Source organism: Cyprinus carpio, chromosome B20, assembly GCF_018340385.1.
Source record: "Cyprinus carpio isolate SPL01 chromosome B20, ASM1834038v1, whole genome shotgun sequence".
In the NCBI taxonomy this organism is placed as follows: domain Eukaryota; kingdom Metazoa; phylum Chordata; class Actinopteri; order Cypriniformes; family Cyprinidae; genus Cyprinus; species Cyprinus carpio.
In genome coordinates, this window is record NC_056616.1 from 28,862,309 (window position 1) to 28,883,753 (window position 21,445).

The 21,445-nt window shown below is 34.8% G+C and overlaps 1 protein-coding gene across 2 annotated transcripts in view; it reads left to right on the top strand.

Moving 5' to 3' along the window:
- LOC109057117 (calcipressin-2-like) overlaps nt 1-21,445 on the top strand; it is a 66,642-nt gene that overhangs the window by 24,557 nt on the left and 20,640 nt on the right. The window contains exon 1 of one of the 2 annotated variants that reach the window (XM_042746401.1): nt 17,918-18,160. The exons of the other annotated variant lie outside the window; for it this stretch is intronic. Within the exon in view, the coding sequence (XP_042602335.1) occupies nt 18,074-18,160 (87 nt within the window). The 5' untranslated portion in view covers nt 17,918-18,073. Of the gene's footprint in view, nt 1-17,917; nt 18,161-21,445 lie in introns of those variants that run through there. 2 annotated transcript variants of the gene reach the window in all.

The window sequence follows — 21,445 nt, forward strand, 5'->3', positions numbered from 1 at the left end:
GAAGATACAAATAATTGTTAATTATTGTCATAGATTGTATCTTGCATTGAAGTTTATATTGTCAAGAGCAGTTTTTTTCAATTGTTTATATTTAAAATAAATGAAGAAAAAAAAGTTAGAAAATAAGTTAGAAAATGCACTTATTAAAGATACAGGAATATGTAATATATAGTAGTAACAATGGAATATGGAGCATTTTTACCCACAAGTAGACAGTATTGCTGTTATCTTTGCTTTAAATTCATAATAAAAGGTCATTATATTTCAACTTTGACTCTTACTGACAGACGCTTCAGTATCTGGTTTGTGTTTTCTTTATAAATGAGAAGCAGTTTTGAGGTTTGAATAGGGCACTATTTAAGATGTGACAGCTCTTTTTAAAGCTCATGGACGTTCACTGAAAAAATTCTTAACAAATTTATTCTTCTGTTGTCATCTCTTGTGTATATAATTACTAGTCTTCTGTGGTTTAGATAAAAGCTGTTTCTCTGTGGCTGCATTGCTTTTAAAATGTTCACAATATATTCTTTAAATGTTAATATTTTGAAGCTTTTAGAGCTGCAAGATGAATTATTAGTTTAGTCCACCTGACAGCACTCACATATACGTATAAGCTATATAAAGAAATGTTCTATGTCTAATGATACACATTGTACTGTAGTATATAGGGCAGACTGGGCATAGTTATCACTCATTTTGTTAAGGAACATACAGTACATGTTTTTTTATTAATTTTTTTTTTTGTTTTGTTTTTTTGATAATGTTTTAAAATGCAGAAATTTTGTACAAATCACTGACAACTTGTCCCAACCTGACATTAAACCAATCTACAAAACCACTTCTAGAGAAAACAAGCACAACTGCACTGTTTCCTTCCAAACTGCACTTTGTGTGACCTACACCCTGGCGCTCTCATTGAAACACAGCTGCTTCTTGGTTTTGCCTAAAGCGTTAACTGATCTCAGATCTGCTGCAGGTGTTGCTCTTTCAGCTAACAGCCACCAATGTCCACCAGCGTGCTGATTCCTGACATTCACACTCACATTGAGAATCCATGCAGAGATAGAGATGGGTTCGGGAAGCAGGAGAGCCTCAGGGGGCTTCAGACGCTGTGGCCATATGCTGGCAGTGAGAGTGCTGTGCTGGTGGCCGTGCAGTGGGAGAGCAGAGCACAGGGTTGCCAGGCAGTGGGAATCAGGCACAGAGGTTTCTGAAGCAACATGATATTATTACACACAAGGCTCTGTGTCTGGAGGAAACAGTATTCACAGTTTTAGTTTTGTTCACTTTTTTGTCTAAAAACATAATTGAAGGTTGGACATGTAGTATTGTATTTTAGATTTTTAAAAGGGACATGCATTTTCCCCTTCTAAAATAACTTGAATCAACTTGAAAATATATAAATATAAATTATTGCTATACTATTATTCAAAGGTTTAGGGCAATTGTTATTATCATTATTATTATTACTATATTCAGAATTCAAATGATTAAAAGTGACAGTAAAGACATTTATAAAAATTCAATTACATATATTATCAGTGTTCTTCTGAATTTTACATTAATCAAATAATCCTGAAAAAAAAAAAAACCAGTATCACATTTAATAATTATTAGAAATGTTACTTGAGCACCAAATTAGCCATTTAGAATGATCTCGAAAGCATTGTGTGCAACTGAAGCCTGAGTTATGGCTGCTGAAAACTATACTTTTTTTGGTACAGGAGCAAATTACATTTTAAAATATGTTAAAACAGAAAACTTGCATTGTACATTAACTTTCTTTAATGCTGAATAAACAGAAAGAGAGTACCTTTATATTTTATTTCAAAATTGCAAAAAAAGCTTTGAATATTAGAGATTTCTTTAAAAAACATGAAAAATCCCCAAATCCAAAATTTTGAACATTATATATTTTTCTCCAACCAGCCTAACACAGCAGCATTAAAAAAAAACAATGGCGTGAGTTTTGGGCGGACCTATCTGGACCTATCTGAGTGTTTGGGGGAAACCTGCTTGAAAACAGTAATTTTTCCGGTTCTTTTTTATGTACAGTAGCTCAGAAATTACACATGTACTGTTTGGGTCCATTTATTTGAAATGTTATACAATGGTTTCAAATGCTGAAAAAAAGTAAACAACTGAAAATCTCACTTTTTTGCATTAAAATGTTATACAACAACATTAGATGCTTTCTTAGAAGCAGCACTAGATGGCAGAATTGTTTTAAATGAGATTGACATTTTTTCTTGATAATTTTCTTTGTTGTCCATTCCTTTTGGAGGGATATTTCCTTATACGTTCTTCCCTTGGATAGATTTCCAAAGAGTAATATATGTCTGCAAGCAAAGTTATGAAGCTATTTCCCTCCGGTAGCAAAACCTATCGGAGGCACTACAGGATGAAACATGTAATATTTGGTGGATAAATAAAAGCTTGCCCTTCTAAACTTTCCTTATGCAGTAAAGGCTCAGACGGGAAGAAACTTCACTCTCCTGTAAGGTGAACATGGACCTCTTTTGTTCGGCGCTAGTACAGAATAGTCTCTTACTCCCTTGGGAAAATATGCTTGCAGTGTTCTGTATTGTTGAACATTTGGACACCGTGTGTAATGTTTCACTTAACTACACACTGGCAAGGCCTTCCTCCTAATAAACAAAACTTCTCTGTCTTGGCTGAGTTCTTAAAGGAATAGTTAACCCAAAAATTTAGTATTTTTGGTATTGAGAACTGGTTCTTATTCAGATCTGGTTCTATGAATGTCTGAATGACGTTTATTAAAATAACTGTTCCATAGCAAGCGAAATGATGCTTTAAGCTTGCAAGCTTGTAGTCTGAATAAAAAGTGATGAGAGAGAAAGACTGTAGATGAAAAAAAAACTACAGTCAACATTATTGCGATGGACTGTTTGTCCAATTTGTAGCAAAATACAGACTCTTTTTCTTTAGCCAGATCTTTTTAATGAATCATTTAAAAAAAGACTAGAAAATCTTTTTTAGAGTGAAGTTATGGGTTTGAATTAGCTTAACAACTCTCACTAACTCACTTACTTACTGAAACAGTCTTATTAATTTTTTTTCAAAGCCGTCTTGAAGAAAAGTAATAAGTTAGCTTCATTTCAGTTGAATTTGCCAGCCTTATATGGTGATTTGAATGGTGAAATAGACAGCTACATCTTTCTCATGCTCTTTTCTGCTGGCCAAAAGTTCATTTTCAGCTTGTTTTCCCTGTTCATGAGTGTTGTTTGTCTCTACTTCAATTGCATATTTACAATATACCACAATAACCCATGAGAGTGCACATTTAACAGGATGGCGAGAGCACAACATTACGCAACCCTTCTTCTCGCTCATTGTACGATACTCTTTCCTCTCTGTAATTGGCAAATTCAGGGCAAACAGCCCTAGACAGCAGAGGTTAATTGTGTTTTAAGAACGGACACGATGACAAATTATAAATTAGAGTCTTTGTGACTCTTGTGTATTGGAGCCCGTCTCTCTTTAGTTTAGTCTCTCTTTACTCATTTGAAAGCTCTCAAGACAAGCAAACAATCGTGCACCCAAATACGCACACATTTCAACATATTATTCTGATCTGATCTGTCATGTGTTTTCTCTATGGGTTATATAGTAAATAGGTAGAGTTCTGAGCAGGTGTGTTGTTCTTTTTCAGGTAGTTTATGCATTCATTCCTTAGGTTAAGCAGCCCGAACAGCCCTGGAGCTAAAGATATCAGGCTGTCAGCTTCAAATGCAACTGAACCAAGTCAAATGGAACTGAAAATGTCTTTTGCAAAATTGCCAATAGTGGAATATGTGCAGTGCATACGAAGTGGAAAAAAAAACTTTCAGGAACTTAGTTGACTCTTATTTTACAACATTTTCCTCTAGAAATAACTATATATGTTATAATGGAAGAAACTGTTTGTAACAATTTTATTTCATAGTAATGTTTAATGTTTTATAGTTGTTTGTGATTATATACATATATATACATATATATATATAAATACACACACACACACACATATATATACATGTTTGTTATTAAAACTATTATTAAAATAAAGATAAAATAAAAACATTTTTAAAATGTTTATTTAATATATAGTATATTAAAAATATATATTATATAAAAATAAATAGTATACTGTTTATGAATTAAATTAAATATATATTTTGATTTCTTCCACAGAATTTGACTAACATTTAATCTACAAATGTTTGATTAAACTTGATTAAAAACTACATATACTTTAAAATGGGCAAGACTCTTCTGATGTCATGATTATATAAATGTATTTATATCGATATGTATTTATACGATATAAACTGTTGTCTGCAAGCTAGACTCGAAGTCACCACAAAACATTTGATTTTGACAGCACTGTGGCGGCGTACACTTTTTGTCCTTCCTGGGTTTTTCTGGAAACACAAAATGACTGTTTAGCAGTCAAACAAATCAAATGTGCAGATGAAGTCATAAAACATAGCAGACTTCACAAATAAAAGTGGCACAAAAAACTCAAAATCACATTATTTGCATATTTTTTAACTGACCACTCACAATCCAGTTAAAAAGCAATCTACACAAATTAAGTTTTTTTATTATTATTTTGTTTCAGTGCAAACACACCTTTCTACAGTACAAAAAAAAAAAAAACCCTACTTAATTTTTTCTCAAACAGGTGAATTATTAGGCTTTACATTCTTCAGTCAGTCCATGTTTATCCCAGAACATCTCACCTTTCACAGAAAAATCTAAATATACTCCACTAATCCACTGATAACACAATCAATCAGATTTGTTAATACCAGTCCTGTCGGCCCAAGTCCTCTGGTATTACAGGTATCTAAATATAACTCAGCCGACTGGAATGAAATGGAAGAACTTTTTCAAACAATAACACGGCAGAGAGCCCGGGCTCAGGGGTGGAGGATTATCTTCTGATAATGACGTATGGGCTTTGCTAATCTGTGTACAGAGACACTGCATGTTCGGATCCCAGATCACAGCTGTTACTTTATAATGATGCAGCATGACGATCTTGAGCAACTGCCAGTAATGGGCTACACACCAACCTCTGACCTCTTTTGAGATGAGGTGTTTTTGTCCTGGCCCTACATCGTAATTATTGGGTAAAGCTTACATCTGTTTGTTGGCCTTTGGTTGGACGCATATGAGGTTATATTCGCTATACACACTGTTCACAATCTTCCAAATGTTCCATATTTAACTTTTGAGATAGACATGGAGACCAATCTATTTTCCCCGGGAGTCTGGGACTCAGAACTGGAACTGGTTTATTTGACAGTGCTCAATGCTCATTTTCTCTTCAAATAAGCAGAAGTGATGAGTTGTCTCCATGCAGTTAAAATAGCTCTGATGAGACTGAATTCTCGGTCACAGGCCCAGACAAATAAACACTCGGCAGTGCAGGACTGCCAGATCTTCCTTCTCATTTCAATGCAAATGCAACAAGTGCATTCGGTTTCCACTGGTGTCAATGGGGACCACAAGTATAGCTGACAAGAACTTGGCTGAATGGGATGTTTAGTGATGTGATGACAGAAGTCAAATCTATTTTCAGTCTATTGTTAATAATAAATTCTGTTTTCATACTGTGCTTGCTGACATCCAACTATTTATTTATGTTTTTCAACATTTGGTAACAATGGATTCATTTTTTGAAACATAGGCAGAAAAATTGTTTTGTTGTATGTGTTGTATTGTAAAAATAATTTATGTAAATTGTTGCACTCAGTTAAGTGAAAAAAATTATGCAATGAAGAATCTATGAATAATTCACACTGAAATTTGTTCTGCTCTTGTTACATCAACGAAGCTATTAACTAAATAATAATAACAAACTGATCATTAATGCACATTCATATATCACATGAGAAATAGCATGCAAGATTTAAATAACAACAATAAAAAAAGGTGCAATACGGCATTTTATAGGTGCATTTTATAGCTAAAACAAACAAGAAGGTAATATTGAGTAGAGCTGTTGCAAAGTTCTTCAATTATTAAATGAATATAATTTCAGCTCTAGCAAAAAGCAGCTCTAATATTGTCATTATTCAGCTGTATTTAGTTCAGTGTTGATTCAGTTTAGTTTAAAAACAGTAAACTGCTTAAAGACATGGATTTTATTACAAATAAATCTAGTATAATATAAATACACTGATCACTATTATCTTGTGATTAACAGAAAGTCAACTAGCCTCAATACTGTTTGGATGGAATAAATCTCATAAACATTGAGGTAGGGGTGGGCAATATGACCAAAATATTATATCACGGTATGAGTAATTTAATTTCACAGTAACAATATATATAACGATATAGTTATTTTTGCTTTAAATAAGGTCTTTATGGCATCAAAAATCTTCAAACAATAGAAATTTCATAATTCTTGTCACCAGTGTTACTACCCTGAAGACAAATAAATAGTCAGCGAATAAATAATAAGAAACTATTTACAAGCCGTAGGGGAAAAAAAATATTGTAGAACAAATAAACAAGAAATGCTGCATTCATTGTATAAAGTAAGCAAATGTATTAAACACTGCTTATTCTTAACTGTGTAAAGTAAATTCTTCTTATTAAAATTACAAAAGTGATTTAGTCAAGAGCAGTGAGAGATTTTCTCTTATTTGTTGCTTGATTAACATGAATGATAGACAGCAAAAATATTAGACTGCTGTCACTTTAAGAGCTGCCCAGATCCAATGTATTGTTACACGTGATTTCTTTCTTATCTGTTTGCTTTCACTTATGACCTAAATTACTGTGTTTTATGAGGATACTTGCAAAGACAGGCATTTTGACACATAAAAGTGTGTGTATTTAACCGGTCAATGCCTATAAAGTGGCAAAAAATAACTCTGTTTGTCGGCACCAATAGCCTCATGATTAATGTGTCGACATACAGCTCAACTGTGCTCATGGTGACCCGAGTTTGATTCCCGTCTTGAGGTCCTTAGCCGATACTGCACCCCTCTCTTCACCCAATGCTTTCCTGTCGTCACTCTACTGTCCTATCTAAATAAAAAAGGCATAAAAGCCCCCCAAAAAACAGACATGCACTTGCATTTTCAGACTTGCACTCTCAGACTTCTGCACTTCCGCAAGTGACGTCTCAGAATCTCTCAACATTTTGCAACAGTAGCCAGGTGGTGAAGACAAGAAAAAATTAATTTAATTACAATGTCATTTGCAATCGTCACCTGCACCCTCTGCTACCTGCGACGTCACTTGCAATCAACACAAATAGCAAAATTAGTTCTCTTTCGAATTGCGTTTTAATGGCTTAGAATCACTTGTTATTAAACTGCAATGTTTAAAAAAAATGTGCAAACAATAAGTTTGTGTGACCACATAGCACAGCAATGTTACGTAAGAGTTTAACCGCGATAGAGATGATAATCCAAAAACGGTTGACAAATTTCTACCGGTTAATTGTGTCTACCCATATATCGCCCACCCCTACACTGACGTTCAGAAGAAATGTCACAATTAAGATTTAAAAAATCAGAACATCTTATTCATTTAAGCATTAAAATCATGTTTTTTTATTATGTTATTGTTCTTCGGTTTGATTAGTACAGTGTCTTCACTTTACATTTTCCACATTTCCAAATTATATCACTGCTCATTTGCATAAAGATAAAGTTTTCTCAGCTTTGTCGGATTGCTGGACAGGTCAACATGTTGGCAGAAACTGGCAACTCTCATTTACATTTATGCATTTGACATTTGAATCTGTTTCCAGAAAAAGCTGTGAGCGCTCTTTTACTGTGCAAGGCTATGATTGAGACAATTCTGGAACTGTTCCGTACAGGAGAGCTTCAAACCCACATCGGGCCTGCAAGGCTGTGATGCTCCTGATTGGCAGGGACACACTGGCTGTCTCATGCTTGACTGGTTTTGTATGGCCCGGCTGCCATGTTCAGCGTTCACGCCACAGAGCTCGGATCAGAGCCATCGTGACTCATGCACAGGCGTCACTGCACCACGTTAGTCCTTTAGTGTCACCACTCAGCCGCCAAGTGGTTAAAGCAGTACTACTGCCTGTCACAGATTCAGAGACACAGAGAGTGCATTCGAGAGCATGCATGAGTGTGTTTATGGAAGTCAGCTGTTGTGCAACTGTTGTGTTTACTTGGAGATAAAGTAGGTTTCGTTTGTGTAAATAGGCACAGGAGTGTGTGTGCACGATTGTGTGCTGTTGTACGTGCCGAGCAATGTGTAACACTATTGCGAATGGCCTTTGGGGGGAAAAAGCACTTTAGAGCACAGATACACTCCTTTCAAACTAGAAGACCTGCATGAATTTAAACCTCCTGTGCATCAGAGAGCTGCATTGACCACATCAGCACCACATTTGTTTATGGGCGTTTCTTCAGCTATGGGCACATTTGGCCCTGTGGATTTTTAGAAAATAAATGCTCATAAAACACGTGTAACACTCTCAGTTGTTTATTTAATCTATCCATTAACAAAATCCTACTGTGTTTATACACACACAAATTTTTGTCATTTTCTGAAAGGTTATGAACATTGCACCTTTTCAAAATTGTGATAAAATGATATTTCCAACAAAATCAGGATAAAATGACAAACTTTGTCTTGCCATTACTAATTTAAATAAACAAGAAAAATATTTTTAAACCTTTAAAACAATTACAGGTTGATTAAAAAAATTGCATGCATGTATACATTACACCATTCAAAAGTTTTGGCCTTGTATTATTTTTTTTTTATGTTTTTGAAAAAAGCTCTCATGCTTACCAAGGTTGAATTTATTTGATTAAAATATAGTAAAAAAGGTAATGTTGTAAAATATAATTCCAATTTAAAGTACATGTATTATATTTTAATATATTTTATTATGTAATTAAGCAGAATTTTCAATCAGCCATTACTACACTCTTCAGTATCACGTGATCTTTTAGAAATTATTATAATATGCTGATTTGGTGTTCAAGAAAATGTCAAAAACAGTTGTGCTGCTTAATATTTTTGTGTGAACCATGAAACATTTCTTTCACGAATAGTAAGTTCAAAATAACTGAATTTATTGTTATAGAAAATTTAATTGTAATATTATAAATGTGTATATTGTCATTTTCGATCAGTTTAATATATCCTTGCTGAATAAAATTATTAATAATAAAAAAATACTTGACCCCCCCCCCAAATTTGAATGGTAGCGTCTATATATTTTAATGTTTGGTATTCTAATGTTTTAAATACAGCTTTACATACATATTTTTCATTCTATAACTTTAGATTGTCATGCTCAAGAATCTCTCTCAATCTCTACAGGTTTTCTTAGGTTGTCTGCATTTTTGGAGTCTGCTCTCAACCTAATTTTATCTCTATATAATCCCAGTCATAAATTATTCTTTGGGTCAACTAAAATCCAATACGAAATATTCTAAATCCCATCGAAATTGTCCCTAATCTCTTTGAAATTTGCCCTGATCCCATAGAGACTATCAGACATGACATTCTTTAAGCAGGCGGTATCTGCAGCATCACCCCCCCACACCCCACCGCTGATACTCTGGTGTCACCAAGGTAACCGACTGGCTCTGCTGCCCGCAACAGGCCACATGAGGCAGTGGTTTGACCTTGAGCATGTGTTTGGAGCAAAGATTAAGGTCATGTCACGGTAATGAAAATATTACTAGCAAAAATTATGACCAAGGTTAAACACTGCAACGGTCATGGTGCATCAGGCAGCTCTAGATGACAAGACTGAGGTTATGACTCTTGAATGAGTCATTTTGCAGAAAATATATTGTATGTCTTCTGTTTGTGTATAGAAATTTAAACTTATCACATACTGGTTAGTTTATATCTTACATGATGCACCATATATAGTTAATAGTCTTTTTATACTACCACGTGCTGTATGGGGCAAAAAAAATCTGGCTGTTTATCAAATAATCCTGGTTTTCACGAAAATATGAAAAAGCTGTTTTCAACACTGATAATAAACAGCAAATCAGCACATTATAATGATTTCTGGAGGAAATGAAGACTGGAGTAATGATGCTTAAAATTACATTTTGAAATATATTCAAATAGAAAAGTTATTTTAAATGCAATAATATTTCACAATATTACTGTTTTTACTCTATTTTTAAATGCAGCCTTGGTGAGCATAAGAGATCAGAGGAATCAGAGAGATAAATATTCAAATTGTTATCATTGTGCTCATAAGCAAGATACTAAAGCAAGGCTTTTATTTGGCACCATCCCTTATAAATAGTGTAGCTAGTGATATATTAGCTGTATGAGCATCATAGCTCAATTGTGTTGGAGCAACTGCTAGGCTGAGGCTCTGTCCGAAGTAGCAATTTATAAGGTCCTTTAATTCACAATTCAGTCTTCTAAAGCTAATTCAGGATGAAGAGGATCTTGTAGAGTGCTCATCAAAGGGAAATTCATTCTGCTTTTCAACTGCTGAATGTGAGAGAATGTAACATTGTCTACTTGAATGAAATGATGTGTGCATATATTCCAAGAATACGGTGTGTGAGCTAGAGTGAAAGGCTTTCTCCCTCGCTCTCTCACTTTCTTTTCCGTCTATTGTGTGTCTGACGTCAATACTAGCCTTTCATCAACAGTGCCATTAATCAGCTCGCTGCTGTCCTCTCTTCTTCCTTTCCTCATCCCCCTCTCATTCTCATTGTGTGTTTGTCTCCTTGTTTCGCTGCTCTCTTTCATTTCGAACACTCTTGTCTCTTTGCTTCCCATTTTTCTTTTCTGTGGCTATATTTGGAATGAAATACTAGCATACTGTAGAGTATATAATGTATTGTACACCAACCATTTTATATTGTTTAAATTTACATGTCTGCAGTTTTTTGAAAGCATTTTTTTGCCACAAAAATATTTTATTTTACATGTACACTACTGTTTAATGCCTATTTGATGAAAAATACAGCATCAACATCTGTTTGGTTCTGATTATCATGTCTTTTAAACCATATTAATTTAAACTTCTGATATATGCTTTTCTGAGCGTACACATCCGAAGCATGTGCACAGAAAGCGGTGAGTTCTAAAGTGAGTTCTAAACTCTTCACCTAAACTTCACCACTTCTCTTTCATGTATTAACTGTCTTAAACTGTCAAATACACACAAGTTTATGTTAAAAACACACAAGTTACAAATACAGTCGGTTATGTCTGTGAAGGTAAACAGTTGGGAAAGAAATTCCATATTTATATTAGATCTGTGTGGCAGTAGCGTAATATACAGTAAATAAATAAATTAAAATGACTGGGTTGTTCTTTTTCACATTTTCTGGGTTGGTAGATGCACCGGGGACCCGGTTATAGCACTTAATCACAGAAAAAATCCAAACAAGTGGGCGGGCAATATGCTAATGTTTCATATTAACGTCAACATGTAACGGCTTGGGATTCGTTTTAAAAAACGACTCGTTTAAATGATTCAGAGTTGACTCTTTCTTTTGAGAGACAATTTTAACTTTATACATGGTGCACTTTCAAATTTAAAACATTGCAGTATGTTTTCATTCACTTAGAGCTGTTACACACTGCATGAAAGGTAATTTTCAAAAATCTGTAATAGGGGCACTTTAAATTTTATGTGAAATAGTATGCTATGATTAATGTGGTACCAGAAATACAGTACACACACACATGTACTGTATGATACCTTGTGTGCTTTGGTTGTACACTGCACAAAATGTCCAAAAAATTCCAAGCATACTGCAGAATGAGTGATAGTATACTAGTAGCCGATGCCATTGCAAACATATCCTAGTCTATATCCCTAACACAGATGCTCAGTTTCTCCTATCAGTTTCTCCCTCTTTTTTCACCTTAGCATACCCTCAGAAGGTCAGTGTAAGTCATATCATCATTCCAGACAGGCCTCTCACACGGACTCTTCATCTCCCTTCATTTTCATCTGTTGCTGCAGATCGCTGGTGGTTCAGCATTTGAACACACACAGGACTGTCTGTGAGTCTGCTGTGCCTTATATACAGGTGGTTTCAGTTTGAGCTAATAATCTCCTCTCTCCGGCCGCTCCCTGCAGACGCAGGAACACTATCTGCTTCATCAAATTAAACATGTCCAGAGAGGAAATAAAGTACATCTGGCCACCTCAATCACCTTTAGGTATATCTAATGATAACAGCGCTCACAAATGGAGTGTGAATGTGTGAGTGCATGTGTTTTGGTCTGTTAACACATGAAAATAATAATTTATGTGTGTAAAACCTAATGATCATGTAGTATTATTAACTGAGAATGTTCCAAAATGCATCTTGTGCTTCAATTCTACAAAAATCTACATGCTCAGTGTCATAAATTTGCTGATTTGTGACATTTAATTTTTTATTATTATTTCTTAATTACTTTATGTTATGATGTCAATGTAATTCTGTTTCAATTTTTCAAAATCACGAATCATTCTTGTTTCCAAGGGTACCGGTACATAATATAATTCTGTGCTTTCTATCAACATTTGTAGTTGAAACAAAGTTGTTACTTGCAGTTTTGTTTTTTATCTGCACTGTTCTTCTGTTTGAGCTGCAAAAGTAGAACTGACAATAAAAACAAAGTCCTACAAGAAGAACATTGAAAAAATAAGTTATTTGAGCATGTAACTAAAGCAAGAACAATGATTTGAACATGTACTGGCTAAATAATTATTTTATAAAAAAAGAAAAGAAAAACTAGTGTATCTTTACATTTTTAATCCCAGATTTTCAATGTGGTTTGAAGTGCAATTCCTAATAAAGAAAAGAAAATAATATTAATTAATTAATCAACATAACGTAATGAATCCAGTAATATGTTATGAATCTGTTGATCTTCTCTGTAACTATTTACCGTGTGTTTCACTCACATAGGTGATATTTCAGTCCTTTTATTTTGTGAAAACAGGGACATCTGTTTTGTGTGTGTCTGTGGAAATCAGTGAACTCTGAATAAATATTCAGCACCTGTTTCTAATTGTAATTTATTCCTGTGAAGGAAAAGCTGAATTTTCAGCATCAATACTCCAGTCGTCAGTGTCACATGATCCTTTAGAAATCATTCAGATATGCTAATTTGGCTCTCAAGAAACATTTATTTTTATTTTATTTTTTTCTAATTTTTTATTATTGAAATTTTTGTAGAAACCATGACACATACATTTATACCCATGCACACTAACATTTAATTTTTTTTTCTCCATCCATCTTCTTCTACTTTAAGTCAACTTTTACCACCGGAATACTTTTCTCTGCCAATCTGACTTTTTTTGCATAGAGTGTATTTGCGTCTGTGCGCTGAGTCTGTATACGTGGATTTATTGCAGACTGTGTTCAGCACTGTGCTGGAGGAAACTGGGGATTACAGTATTTCCATAACAAAACCCAGATAGATTGGTTTAGAGTCTCCAGAATATTGCCACTGCTATTGCTATTCCACACCTGTAGAGAGTGACCATCCCCTGAGACACACAGAGAGAGAGAGAGAGAGAGAGAGGAGAGAGAGAGAGAGAGAGAGAGAGAGAGAGAGAGAGAGAATGAAAGTAATGTGCGACTAAGGTTAGACTGCATCACTGTCAGTCAGACTGCATATTTATTATGTCACATGGTCACCTGCCCTGTCTGAGATTACCTGATGCTCCAGCATGAGCTAATTTTAATGTGACAGTAGAGCAGGAAGAACACGATTTCTATCATGATTTATTGTAGAATGAGTGGAAAAGCGCCTGCTGTTCAATATGAGAACCTGTTTACTCAGCAAATGATCAGTTCATGTGTAAGTGAGCAAAGCAGTGATATTCTGAACGAAGAACCATTAATTTAGTGTGTGCTTAACACCATGTCCTTGCCAGGTACAACACAACAAACAATAAATCCCATCTTGTAGTGCTAATCATCTAAAGCTGCCAATATTGTGGTACAGCAACACAGTTAGCCACATTTAGTTTTTGTCACACCGCTTAGTCCTGTCCACGGTAAAAATCTCATTGGTCCAAAATCTATGCTTTTAATCAATGTTGCATATTAAATTAAAAAAACTGAAAACATAAAAAGCCAGCTGCAATTACTACAATTACTGAAATGACTGAAATAGTATATAAATAGTATATAAATAATGATTTAAATAAATTTGGGTGGGACTGGGTGCAAGTGCCCGCTGCTCTTACAATGTGTTTACCACTCTTGTAAAGTGCAAAGACTCTGCAAAGTTTTAAACTTTTCATACTGAATCCATAGTTTCCTCCAATTCAGAACATGTAGTTCAGCCGAATATTATTTTTAGTTTTTACATCAGTCTACTTCCGACAAGGTCACAAAGAACCACATTCTTTTCTTAGATTTTATAATGATTTTCATTAAAAATTTTAACAAACATTAGTGCGTTCAGTCATCAATAGTTACTGTAGATTTAAATGTCATGAATCTATGTACAGATGATGAGGAAGGGATCCAGGTATGTTGTGCAGAATTCATTGTATTTGTCTAGTAAGGGATCAAAGTGCAAAGATAGCATGCTGCAAATTATATGATCCTTTTAATGAGTATAGACAGCAAATTGTTGCGCTAAAATGACGAAATTATGAAAATCTGTCCAGAAACAATGGCCTGACCTAGTTCAAGAAAGCATTAAAAAGCATAAAAACTGCAAACTGAGACTGGAAAAAACATATCATAAGCAACTGGGCCCAAAGACTAGCCATAGCACCATTTCCATGACATGCATGGAGAAAAATAGTGGGGAAAGATTAGCATTCAGAATAGTTCCACAATCTCCTCAAAAAATATTTAACACAACATCCAAGGTTGTTTGAAGGGTGTCTAGAGGGAGTGCTCTGGCCATATAATATAAATAATTGTCTTGAAAGAAGCCATAGTGACACTTCATGTGTATGAATACAAATTCAAATCCAATCCAAATCCAAGGCACAACAGTGACAACTCAATTTTTCTGTGGCTTCCAAAAGAATTTTCTCTATTTATTTTCTCCACAGCCACTCTATTTCCACACGGACATTATAATACTGTGTATAATACTGTGCTTAAGGCCTGTTCACACCAAGAAAGGTAACTACAGTATAACCATATTAGTGTTCACACCAACAGACGATAACATTCTGTTTATTATAACCATGCATAGTTCTGTTGCCTGCTGCTTTAAATGCACAACAAGATGGGTGGATTCTGAATGGCCGTCAATGTTTCATTGTTTATAAGCTGGAAAAAAATAATTCTGAGGGCGATTCAAAAAATATTGTTCTTCAGTGTTATTATTGTTATAGTTTTATTGAAATTCCTATTCTTATAGAATTAGAAACATTATTAAAATATAATCGTTATCTAGTGTGAACAGTCCTTTAATGCCTTTCGCAAATTCTGTAATGGAATTATCAGCACAATGATTGAGCTCATGTTAAAGGGATAGTTCACCCAAAAATGAAAATTCTGTCATTAATTACTCACCCTCATGTCGTTCCAAACCTGTAAGACCTCCGTTCATCCTCGGAACACAAATTAAGATATTTTTGATGGAATCTGAGAGCTCCCTGCCCTCCCATGATGTGGAGGAGACGAATTGTTGAATAAAGACGTTATTTTAGTTTTCTTTGCGCACAAAAAGTATTCTCGCAGCTTCGTAAAATTGCGGTTGAAACAATTAATCAAATTCGATTGTTATGCACATCTCGTCACTAAATCTCTATACCTTGATCGTGTAAGGACCCTTGCTGTCTATGGGAGGGTCAGGGAGCTCACAGGATGCATCAAAAATATCTTAATTTGTGTTCCGAAGATGAGCGAAGGTCTTACGGCTTTGGAACAACATGAGGGTGATTAAATAATGTTAATAAATAAACTAAACCTTTAAACCCACTATAAGACATAAGTGTAAAATACCATATATGAGGTTTATTAACTAAATATTCAGACACAACCGTAGCATCCAATCCATCAAACATTGTGTCTGTGTGTGCGTGCTACTGATGGTGTTGTCATGGCTGTCCTCTCTTCTTAATTAAAAAAGTCTCATGGCATCTCAGGAAGTATTACTCTGTTCTAGCCTTGTCATCCTCAAGGACCCTCATGCCATTTGCACAGTCACTATCATCTAGCCCAATTGGCGTATATACCAGGAGCCTCATATCCATCCATTATCGTCAAGCCTGCTTAGATTAGAAACTTCCTTATGGGCTTTTCTGCACCAGATGTTATGTAATGAGGCCATTCCCCCTCTTAAGGTTGCCTTGGTGCCAGAGTCATTTAAGCTGTTCATTTATTGACTTGTTCTGATAAAAACAGCGCTTCTATTGAGAACGGACAACGTTACATACTCGCACAGGTCCATTCTATGGAGTGCTGGAAAAGTAAACACGATCTTCTGGGGCCGCAGTGCAGACAATGTGATGACTCAACTGTCTGGAGTCTTTTAGCATGCTTCATTTAGGATGGCCATTGACCTTTCCGATTGTATCTCACATGCTCTATATCTGTTTTTGTCCCCATTCTTTCTCTGTTTTATATTCCTGTTACCTGGATTCTGATTCTGATTCTTATTGGATAGTGTGAGATTTAGCAAATTTGTTTGTATAATGTTTCCACCTTATTTTTCCCATAAGAACGGGCGCGGCCATTTGTACAATTAATGTGTCTGGCTTCCAGTGGCATTTGCTTCCAGCTATTTTTAGCTGTACAATACAGCTTGTTTTGCTGCTTGATATTGCAAACTGGTGTGTCTTAACGTATTATCTTAATTATGAACACACTGGTTTGTAATGCAAACAGTTTTACAATTTACAGCACTTCTTCTTGTTATTTCCCTACAGCGGCTAATGAACCGGAAGTCTTGCACTTTCACAGAAAACAACTTACTTCCATGTTGAAAAATGAGGTGGATAAATATCCCAGCCAACTGATTTGCTACATAGGCTGTGCAAGTTTTATGTAGATTGTATCACAAATCACAAAACTTAATCACAAAAATTAATCAAACTTACAAAACTCTAATAAAAATTTTGCTACTGAAATTAAAATCAGATGTTGTTGAAACATTTCTTAGCACTCTCTTATATTCTCATATTTATCATAGTATTTACAAAACCTAATGGCTGAATAAAAAGCAGATTAAATTCATCACAAGATGAATTACTTTATTGACTACTTAATTGTCTATAAAATTATTACAAAATTACTGTAGATATCAATGTATCCAGCCTTAAGTATTTACAGCTAACCAGTCATTATCAAAAATTTAACACCCTGACAAGTCCCCTTCAGCCTGCTGTAATTAACAGCTAAACACAAGTGTTTTATACTACTTTTTTTTATACATTTTGTCATATAAAAATCAATACAGTGTGACATCAAGCTGGAGAAACAAAAATAGCCATCTATATTTAGAAAACTCCCCTATGAATGCCTTTTTGTTGCATGTTGAATGATGTCACATAAATGAGTGGGATATTAATAATATCTCCATCTTGCTGGGATCCACAGACCTCATCTTTCTCTCTCTCTGTCTCTCCATCCTTCTTGTTCTAGAGCGCTCTTTTCCATCAGCTCACTAGTGTCAATGATGCGACTTTATATAAACCTGCAGTGCTGAGTCACTCTCCTGTCTTCCTTTGCCTATCAGAGTGATAATGGAATAAACTGACAAAAATAAAAGTTGTTGAAATAGAAAACATCTTATTGTATTTCATACATCCGAAGATCAGCTACAGGAGACAAAATAAGAGAGAAAAGACTTAAGAGTGTATGAATAAAAAACACCCTGGTGTGTGCAAGTGCAAGCGAGCATTCATAAAGAGAGGCAGTGATGTCACTGCATGGAGTGAGTGAGAGAGAGGAGGAGGGGAGGGGTGGGGGCTTTCGCGCACACACAAACACACACACACACGTACGTCTGAGAGTTACAGCAGGCTCTTCAGAGCAGGAAAGCAGCACATCCAAACACTCACACACAGCCTCGCGTGCATTCAGACGCGCTCCTCACACATACTCTGTCAGGGGCCCTTCATCCCTTCAAACTGAGTGAGCCCAGCATGCCCTCCAGGAGCGTGGACTGTATTATCTCCACCCTCATCGCCTGTGCGGTGGACGTGGAGGTGTTCACCAGTCGGGAGGTCAAGGTAGGGCAGGAACTTCCAACTTGTTTAGGGTAACTACGGCTAAGGGTTGGTGTAACTTATTTATAGAGATGTTTAGACTGTCACATTGACATGCTTTATTCTGAGGTACAAATAAAAAGGGTTATTATGTTTAGACAATGTTTGTATGTCAACATACTAACAGACTAGAGTGCCTCATTATGTATATCCACAGAAAAAAGACAGATTACAGTAGGTTCTCAAACCAATTTTGCACTAAAAGGCTCATTGATTCAAATTTGACCATTTTGTCTTGTCTTTCAAGTGACTGTGTTTGTAAATGCTCCTCTTTAAAATGATTTTCTGTCTTATCATTTTGCCTGGTAGTTATTTTGATTGTCTCGCCTCATAGGGTTGTTGTGACAGCTCTTTTCATTCACACCGCACACCATTCATTACAAAAAAATACACTTGATTTCAGTGCGTCACGCTTTTGCCCGACTGACCATCATTTTCTGAAGTCTGTGACATGCTCATCTTTCACATCACACACTCTGTCAGACATACATCATTGAATCCACATCCTTTAATTGGATGGGTGTTTGTAATGCTTCATTACACTTTTTGGAATCAGTGGAATCTGTTCTAACTGATTTACATTATACTGTATTTTATTAAATATTAGCGTTTGGCAGCTAGGGGTCAGATTTAAAAGGGGCACAGGTATCTTTGGTGTATTTCTACTCTATCCTGACATCATTTTCTGACAATTTTTATGCATTGTGTCTTCATTGCACATGGAAGGAATGCCTGTAGCTAAGGAGTTTATTTTTTAAAAGATGACTAGAATTCCTCCTAAGCGCTATGTATCCAAAAATAGATTGGAATTTTTTTTGTCTAACATCATGGAGGCATCTACAAAGGAAAATTAAATTGTAATGTTAGGCTAATTTTTCGAGTGAAACCTATAATTAAGCAGGAAATAATGTAGGATGGGGCTTTATTTCATTTAACTGGATTCTGAAAAATGAAATGCATGGTATGTTCACAAGATTTATGTTCAGTTATGACATTTTTTATATATATATTTTAATTTGAACAAATGGCTATTAATGCATCTTTTCAGAGGAATATGAATGTAACAGATTTTTTACACTTACAATTTCATTTAAGTGCACAGAGCACGTGTTACATAAAACTATGATTTGGTGGAACTTACGAACAGAGCTTTAAAACAATCTATATATTGTACGAAGCGCTATAGAAATAAAGTATTTTGCTAAATGACAGTGCTCTGTCTTGTATTTGGTGTTGTCTCATAAAAAATCTGAATAACTGTTTGAAAACATGTAAATATTGTTTGACTTTTCTGACCTTTATTCTCTGTGACAAGTGGGTGTCAGAAAATTGTACAGCACCTCATGTACCAGAGTAACTGTGGTATTACTGCTTTTCTATAGGCACCACATACTGCCAGAGAGCGAGTTTGCATTTTCATGTCCATTTTCATGTTTATTCGCCATTTCCTTTTTGGTCTGATAGACAAATCATTTCATTTTACAAATTCCACACAGATCGATTTTCATGCGAACGTTCATTGTGTTGGTGTGAACAGATGTTTAGGCTGTACAGTTGTTGGTAAATATTGTTTCCCCACCAACACGGCCTTGTTAATGACAGCAGAAAAAAGTTTTTTTTTTTTTTTTAATAGAATAAAATAAAATTTTGATGAAAAGCTTTCTTCTTCTGTAGAAAATTAAGTTAAAAGTTAAAAACATTTTTATATATAAATCATACACTGAACTTGCCATACAACTATTTATAGTCCACAAAAAAGTCTATTTAACTATATATTGCATGTCTACTAAATCTCTATGTTGGCTTTGTGTAAGGAACAAACCAGAAATGTGACTTGTAATTTTTGTGTCTATTCCACCTCCACTTCAGATTAAATAATTGCTTTGAGTACTGTACATTACCCAAAGCTACCATATGGCTTTGGAAAACTTTCTGAAGAAGTTTTCATGTTGTTAAGAATATAGACTGATATGGCAGTATTTTCCAGTCTTATATACAACCTCTTTATCTTTCCCATATGCATCCCTTCTATTCACCATTATAAGATCATGCAGTGTTTCTGGACCCCTGTGTCTGTCTCTTCCTGCCTCATGAGTTTCTTGTGACATGTTTCATATTGCTTATGCTGTGACTGGGCTGAGTTTCAGCTGGGCCATAATGCTGAGTAATAACAGGAAGAGCAGCGGGTCTTCTGGGCTTTCCACATTTATTTGATCCTGGCTGGGAATACTGCAAGTCAGGAGGTCACATTTATTTTCTCTGGGTACCATGGAGGTGACCTGTTTCCTCTAATAACAGTAAGAACATCTCAGGCACTGCAGCACGTCTCCATTTCCTGTCATATCAGTTCACCAAGTCGAAGCATTCTTTCCCTGTTCTCAGTCGTTAAGCATTTGATAGTCCTTTACCTGATTGTGCTAGAAGACTCTCAAGATTATAGTTTCACCGTTACATGATTATAAGGCCTTTCTTTTTTTATGTTTGAAGATGAAATCATTCTCTTTTTCATATACACATGCACAAATCTGTTCGATGCCTAAGTTTCATCTAGCTAGACTTTTGAAACGTCATATGGTTTGGTCAACGTTACAGCTTATTCTAGCAAGAAACTGCCTACTTTTAAATATAAACATAATTTAAAGCATCTAATCACTTTTTTTATCTTGTGCATGCACTTTAGGGTGGGTTTATCTGAAGCATATTTTTATCAGAATAAAAATATAAACTAGATTAGTGCCAGACTGTGTTATTTTAGTATTTATATTATTATAGTAATATTTCTAATTAGCTTTTTTTTATTTTAGTTAAAAAAAAAAAAAAAAAAAGTAAATAAAGTAATTTAAAAACAATTTAAGTGATTTTATGTGCTATTGTCATTTTTATTATTATTTTTTATTATATATTTCTATATAGCTTTAAATCATTATTTCATTTTTATTAATGTTACTACTTATGTTGCTTTGTTTTTTTTTTAGTATAAGTGTTAAGTCATCTGACATTTATGTTTTATTTTATATCAGCTTTTTATTTATTTTTATTTACCAAAATATATATATTTTTTTAAAAATCAATAGTTTTGGTTTCAGTTAGCCTTGGCACTGGTGCCAAATACCACAATAACGTCATGACAGCATTTAATTCAAATCATGATGCCACAGTCTATGCAAACTAGTGAAAACTGGGAAGATTGCAGAAATTGTGTATAGACTGTGATCAGAATTTCAGCCTGGTCCAAAAGTAAGAAATATA